At 41.2% G+C, this 7,702-nt stretch overlaps 1 protein-coding gene across 3 annotated transcripts in view; it reads left to right on the forward strand.

Moving 5' to 3' along the window:
- Positions 1-4,555, forward strand: part of RFTN2 (raftlin family member 2) — a 63,299-nt gene extending 58,744 nt beyond the window's left edge. For 2 of the 3 annotated variants that reach the window (XM_019554268.1, XM_019554269.1), the window contains exon 10: positions 3,040-4,555. In XM_019554268.1, the coding sequence (XP_019409813.1) occupies positions 3,040-3,309 (270 nt within the window). In that variant the 3' untranslated portion in view covers positions 3,310-4,555. The remainder of the gene's footprint in view (positions 1-3,039) is intronic. The other variant, XM_019554270.1, reaches the window with a different exon arrangement.
- Positions 4,556-7,702: the final 3,147 nt, after the last annotated feature.

The raw sequence follows: 7,702 nt of genomic DNA on the forward strand, positions 1-7,702 counted from the left end.
CCTCTTCCCCAAAGCTAGATTCTTCTCTTTCTCCCTTTTCTCAGGCTTTGTCATGGCAAGGTCAAGTATTGCAAGAAATCATAGACCATGTTTTCTTTGCTTCAAAAGGTGTAGTATTTCAAAGGCAGCTTGATTTACAGGGTGATATTGTCTTAAATGTTTTTCTCCATATAATAGCTGTAACATTTGTTGTTCTAAGCACATGGTTCAGAGGGAGACTGGAATAACTCAGAAAAACAAGCCTGACTGATAAAGTTCTAACTAAATCAGAGAGAGAGAGATATATATATATCATAAACTTTCATGAGCCCATGCTGACGTCACCAGATGCTAGAAAAGGAAATGCACAGGCAGTTCATGCACAGGCTCTGTGCATGTCCTTTCGCAGTATATGTTGAAGTGAGTTCATGCTCATGAAAGCTTATGCTCTGATCTTTGATTTAGTTAGTCTGTAAGGTGCACATCTACCCTGCCTTCTGCCTGACTTCAGACTAACATGGCCAACTACCTCTCTCTGATAAAGTTCTGACATTGAACTACACACCATTTTGGGGGGAGGAGGGGAAGAGACCACAGTGAGGGGATGGAAAATACTGCAGGAAAGAAAGAAAGCAAAGGATTTTTTCCTTTCTTTCCTTCCTACAGGATTTCCCATCCCCTCGCTGTAGAATGCAGGCAAAATCTGATTCTCTTTTTCTCCAGGGTCTGTAACCCCCCCTCAGTCATATTTCCCAGTGACTTCTGTAACAGCCCAGTAGTATAAGTAAGGATGGGTGAGTGAGTGGGGCATTTTTGTAAGTGGCTCAAAAATGGAAGCTGCTGCCACCACTGGGCTTATCTATGGTTCTATGAAATGAGAGCATTTATTATTCTAAGACAGGAGTTGTCAACTTTGAAAGATCCCAGGGGGGACATGGGTGGGCAGGGACAGAGCACCACCAGCCCATGCCACTGCCTCAGGAGCAGGGCCACACAGATGCTGCACTGCCACCACTCGCCACACCCCCACTCAGCATCTGGCCACTTGCCACCCCCCCCCTACAGGGGTGCACTTATTAAAAAAAGGGTGACAATCCCTATTCTAAGAGAAAGTAAGTATGGGCACAGAAGCCTAATGAAAATGGACTTCAGAGAAACCAATTTCAACCGACTTGGAGGACAGATACATAGGGTCTCTGGGGAAGATAATCTGAAGGGTAAAAAAAATGCAGGAGAGCTGGTACTTTCTGAAAGGTGCTACATTAAATACCTAATGGAGGAACCTCCCCAGCAAATGGAAGACAAAAAGCAGTGTACGAGACCATTGTGACTACAGTAGGAAATCTTCGATGGCCAGAAAATTGAAAAGGAATCCTATAAAAAGCAGAACCAAGAACACATACCTATGAGTGAACAGAAACCACAAGCACGTAGGGATGAAATCAAAAAGACTAAAGTGCAAGATGAGATTCAGTTGGCAGGGCGTAAAAGGCAACAAGAAAGGTTCTATTTTATTCTATATATTAAGAGGAAGAGAAAATGGAAATAGAGGTATATTACGAAACGGGAAAAGAAAGCATATACAAAATTAGAGAGAGAAAGCTGCAGTATTCAGTATGTTCTTTGCTTGTCTTCATCAAAAAGGTTATGATCAGATATTTAAAATTACTTCTTGGAGGGAGACAAGAGGGCATACTCTAGATATGGATAGAACAGGTTAAAGAATACTGAAAGAAAATAAATGCTTTCTAGTCAGCAGGGTGCAATGAAATTCATTCTTACTTAAGAGCTTATTGAAGTAGCTGAACAAATTTGTAAACTCTTTGTGATTATTTTTGAGTACTCATAGGTTCTTCAGTCCCACATCCTCTTATCTTTAAAAACCAGGAAAAGGGAAGATCCAGGGAATTATAAGGTGTGTGTAGATGAAATGATGGCCCTAAATTGAAGCGTTGGGTTTTAAAAACCACCGCTTCAGTTTAGGACTGATTAAACCCCTGTGTCATGCACACACCTTACCTGCCTCTCCAGAGGAGAGGGGAGGGTGAGCTGCCAACAGGCAGAGTGGTCCCTGGGCTGCAGGAGGGGCTGGTGCTTCCCTCTAGCAGCGATGCCCCACCCAGGTGGCACCCACCTACAGGCACCTGGCTCAGGCAGTCCTAAGGGGCACTTCAGCCATGTAGGGAAGCACTGGGCCCCCATGCAGCTCAGGCAGGCAAGCAGGCTCCAGGGGTGGGGGGGGGAAGATCAGGCTCTCACTTTTCTTGGGTGGAGCCTGCTTTCCCAGGCTGCTGCCAGGCTGCCTGCAGGGCTTCCTGCAGAGCCATGGAGCTGCACAGAGCCAGGTGCTTCACTCCATGGCTGTAGGGACAGCAAACTAAAACTCCACCGAATTTCCTACAGTAGTTGGAATGAATGTGCAATACGCCGCCGAGGCTTGCAAACACTGACACCATTAAAGCAGTGCAAGGGCATTTAGCCCATTTTAAAGTGTCATGCATACATGCCTCTTTTTTCTTCTATACACAGCCATAGACTTAACTTTATCCCTAGCAAAGTATTAGAACAAATTATTAAATAATCATTTTACAGGTGTCTAGAAAGCAGAAAAGTGATAAAAGCAGCCAAGATGGGTTTTTCAAAAACAGATTGTCAAAGCAAACTATTTTCTTTTTTGACAGGGTAACTGGCCTGCTGCATGAAAAGAAGGGATAGATATTATAAATTTTGATGTTAGTAAGGTTTCTGACACTGTTCTTTGTGCCATTTTCATAAGTAAGCTAAAGAAATATGATCTGTATGTGGATACACACCCAGCTGAAAAATCAGTCTCAGGGAATGGTTTTCAGTAACTCATTTTCAAATTGGGAGGGCATCTCAAGTGAGATCCTTCATAGGTGTGTTCTGAGCTCAATTCTGCTCAATATTTTCATCTGCCTTTCTTAGTTTTTGGCCTGTTTTCAACTGCCTTTCTTAGTTTTTGGCCTGTTTTCAACTGCCTTTCTTAGTTTTTGGCCTGTTCTCCTTTTAACTCAATATTAAACATCTCTTGTATTTCAGAAGAAATCTGCAAGGCAGAGCAGAAGTGAAGAGAAAAGCAAAGTCTGTAGCAGAAGTATTGGATTAGACACAGCTACTTCTCACCCTGCAGAAAGTGGAAATGCATCAGTTGAGTTTCATCTATCTCCTACTAAATCATGCTGGATCAAGGAGGAATCTGCCCAGTATGGAAGCTTCTCAGGGTTCAGCAGTAGTGATGGTGTGCTAAAGGAACTGGATGATGGACAATTTGAGCAGGAAGATGGCGTAACTCAGGTCACTTGTATGTGACCAAATAAGTAACTGCATTGGAGAGACCTGTAAATAATGAACACAAATGTAAGAACTGAGATTACTACACTACTTTATATGCATTTGTATAATCCTCTGGTTTCCTCCGTGCTCATATCTTATATATTTTTGCTTCAGCCAAGTTACACTCATAACAAAACCTTATTTGTAGTAAGACTACTACTGCAACATACTTCGGTTTTATGTCTGCTTTAATGGGATGCTCTATTACTTGGTGTTTTGCTAACTTCATTAATGATATTTTCAATAATGCTTTTGACAACAGGCAAGAAAATATTATATAGATCAGCAGTGCTTTTTGCTGAGTAAAAGCCAGTGTCAATAGGAAATCTTAGTATTTTCCACAAATGTGCAGAAAATTGTACTTTTCTAAGGGGGTCTAACAACATTGGAAAGTAAAAACAAAAAAATAAAAAATTTAAGTACTTTATTCCTTTTTTGTTTTAATAGAAATAGTCACTTTGTTTGCCTGTTGTAAATTCAGAAGGTTGTAAAACAGAAATGTCAAATGTGGGACTTTCAACCTTAATGAAGAACAGCATGAAATACTGGTACCTGATGGAGAAAGTTACATTCTGGTTTGTAATGTTCTTACCAGAAAAAGCCTGGGAAGTGGGAGCATATTCTGTTTTTGTCCAAATTCAAATGGGGGGGAGCAAGGAAAGGCAATCTACAACCAAGCCAAAGAGTATCCAAGCACAAAGATACTTTATGCAAAAAAAAAAAAAAAAAATCACTCGCTCCCAAGCAATTATTTGTACCTCAAGAAGAGATCCTGCATACTGAATAAGGAACATTGCCGCTAAGATTATGGGTGCACTGTAATACTGCTTATATGTGAAGAAGCACTCACATGGGGAGACAAAATTTGAAATGGGGCTGCATACAAAGGCACTCAAGTTCTCTTTCAGCCAAACACATATACTGTATAAAATGTATTCGTATGTTCATCATGGAGTTCCCAAGCATATTTGAGTACAGAGGTAATTATTAAAATTTTGAGTCAGAGATATCAACAGGGGATTGCAGTTGGTGGCTTCAGGATCAAAAAAGCCTAACACTGATGTAGCTCTTCTGAAAGTAGTGATAATAAGAATGTTTTTACGTAGTTGTATTGAAGTATTGCTTGATTCAGATGCTGTCTGATTTCATTTAGCATGATTAAGGCCTCTGGAACAAAGTCATGTGTATAAAATAACTAAATAAAATGTGTTTTTTATTCTGATCAGTGTTAGGCTCTTCAGATGGGTAATGTCAGTCAGTCAACGGCTCCAGAAAGTTACTATTTATATAAGGAATACAAAAAAAATTAAGAGAAGCAGATGAAGGGAGGGAGGGCAGCAGAAGGAAAATGTGCTAAGTTGATAGCTGTGATTGCATTATTCAAAGTGTAATGACATTATAAGCATAAGTTATGATGTGCTCTTTTGTAAGCAGCTTATCTTGTTAATCAGGTGCCAGTTTCAGTGAAGCTGATGGGAGTGGATGGGTCAAAATAAGAAAACCACAGTGCTAAGCAAAAGTAAATTTACAGAAAGTTAGTGCCTCCCTCAACTGTAACCCTTCTGCTATTTTAACTACTGTTAATTCATGAGTCATTAGAAGCAACTCACTGTTGCCCCATGCCTTTTAGAGTACCTGTATTCTGGCAGAACAAAGGTAGTCACTGTGTTCTGTTGCCACAGAATGTCCAGCAATAAAGGGAACAGCATTAATTGACTCCAAAGGAATACCTGTCCGGGATTAGTAGAGGAGTGCAGTTTCAAGTGTGTGATTTCAAAGCTTGGAGGAACAGAGGAAAGGGTAAGAAAGACACTTAAGACAGTTTGTTACTGTGTAATAAGCCACACTGAAAAGAGCAAAGTCTTAATGCAATTTTAGTTTTTTCAATTCTGTTTATAGAGTAAAACCAAGGAATAAGTAACTTCAGAGTGCCAGGGCCTGCATCTGAGCTGCCTACTACTTTCCCTTGTAAAAATTCTCACAGCAGGCTTTCAGTTTGGCAGGGACAAACCTTCAACTTGTCCCATGACATTAATTCAGTTTTAGCTGACTTGGAAACGGTTAAAAATTGTTCTTCAGGAGAATGTTGGCATCCTACAGAAATAATAACTGAGCAGGAACATTTTAGGCAGGTAAGGTTCTTTGGGTAGGTGTGATATCTTTTATTAGACCACCTAAAATAGTTGGAAAAAAGTTCTTTGCAAGCTTTTGGGCACAAACACCCTTTGTCAGGCACAGGGAGACTGCAGCTGTTATGAGTTCTTCAAGATAGAAAAAGAAGCTAAAGTGTAACTAGAAGTCTGTGAAAATGTAGATGAGTAGAAGTTTGGAAGACAATGGGTAGAGATAAGAGGAGAGGAGGAGAAGGGAGAGAAATGTGTGAAGGAATGTAAGGTGTCAGCTTCAGGCAGGTTACCTGGTGAATTAGATGTCAGGCAGGTTATAATGTCATAAATCCAATGTCTATATTAAGTCTATAATTTTTTGTATCCAATGGATTTATGAAGTGACATTCATAGGCTTGTCTACAAAAGGTGTTTTATAAGTTCCCTTTGAGGATTTAGAACCAAGAGATTGGAGAGGGAGCAATTGTCTTGTGAGCAGTGGGCACCTGCCATTTTTGTCTTCAATGGATTTTCAGCGCACGTTCGTTCTGGTACTGCAGTCATTGTTTGGGTTCTCCTACATATTTTCCATCAGGGCATTTGGTGTACTGCATGAGAAATACAACATTTCTGGAGGTGCAGGTGTAAGATCCAAGAATGATGTTGGTTCTGTTGTGAGGTGTAGTTATTGTAGGACTGGTGGAGATGTGTTGGCAGGTTTTACATTTCTTGTCCTGGTGTGGTCTGGATCCATCTGATATGGTTTGGGTCATAGGAAGGTTGTTTCTAGTGATGAGATTGGAAAGATCTCTTTAAAAACTGGGTCGTCTTCTAGTGTGAGTTGCAATTGTTTAAGGATTTTCTGTATAGGTTCCAGGGAAGGGTGGCATATCATAACTTAATTGTGTGCAATGTGTGGGGATTTTCTTTTTGTGCTGCAGCAGTTCTTAACATGGTATCCGGGTGGCTCTTTCAAAAGTGCGGTCTATCTCTCTGGAGTAGCGTCCTTGTTGGGTGGAAGTCCTTTTGAGATCTGTGAGGTGACAAGTGCATGTATGCTCCTCAGTGCAAATTCAGTGGTATCAGAGAACTTGGCTGTAAATTCGGTTCTGTGCATGTTGGTCCGTAGGTTTCTTGTATATGGTGGTTTCTATTTTACCATTTTGGATATTGATCATGGTGTCTAAAAAGGAAATGTTGGTGTTGGAGTATTCAAGAAAGAGTCTGCTGGAGGGGTGATGACTGTTGAATGTGTGATGGAAATCAATCAGACTACAGGTTTTCAGTCCAAATGATGTTGTCATCTTTATACCTCAGGTATAGCATATGGCCACCAAAATGGCCCCACAGTATGTCAACCTTTACATGGCCCACCCACCTGGAAGAATTCCTCAGGACCTGCACCATCAGACCCATGCTATACATGAGATATATAGATGACATCTTCATTTGGACTGAAAACCTACAGTCTCTGATTGATTTCCATCACAAATTCAACAATCATCACCCCTATTTTTGTTGGTCTAATAAAAGAAATCACATCTACCCAAAGAACCTTGCTTGCCTGTGTCCTTAGACCAACCCAACTACAACCAACAACCCAGGAACATTTTAAGAATTCCTGGACCGGTGGTGCAGCAACATACACTAGTACTAATGAGGACTGTGGGAGCTGTCAGAAGAGATTCTGCATTGAGAGTTGGGGAGCTTTGGCCAGGATTCCCACATCCAGTATGGGTCCCAGCATCACATCCTTTGTTTTGGGAGCATCTCATTTCTCTTCTGGGATAATAGCCTTCCTCTGCAGTCAGCTAGAATTGACTTGCCTGTAGTTGAAGTAATAGAAGTCTGCTATGTGGTCCTTCAGATCAGAGTTCAAACCATTAACACAGGAAAGGGAAGGGCTACTGTAGTTATATATCAAAGTATGCTTATTATTTCCTTTAAAAATGCTTATTGAAAGAAAGTGGTTAAGGTTGCAAAGTCCAGGAGGCGCACTAGTCATGGTTGCCTGTGCAACCTTAATTCGACTCCCTGGGGACTGTCCAGATGAGCGCACAAGGCATTCACCATGCTGCAAATCAGCAGCTTGCAGGTTTTTTTGACATATCCCAGTGTCAAAAAAGCCCATGCCTTTAAAAAGTGGTGCAGCACACTCTAGCTGCTGGCCAGGCTATGTTTCATAGATTTCATAGACATCAGGGCTGGAAGGGACCTCGGGAGATCATCGAGTCCAGCCCCCTGCCCAAAGGGCAGGAAGTCAG

Source organism: Crocodylus porosus, unplaced genomic scaffold (genome assembly GCF_001723895.1).
Source record: "Crocodylus porosus isolate Cpor-Errol unplaced genomic scaffold, CroPor_comp1, whole genome shotgun sequence".
NCBI lineage: Eukaryota > Metazoa > Chordata > Crocodylia > Crocodylidae > Crocodylus > Crocodylus porosus.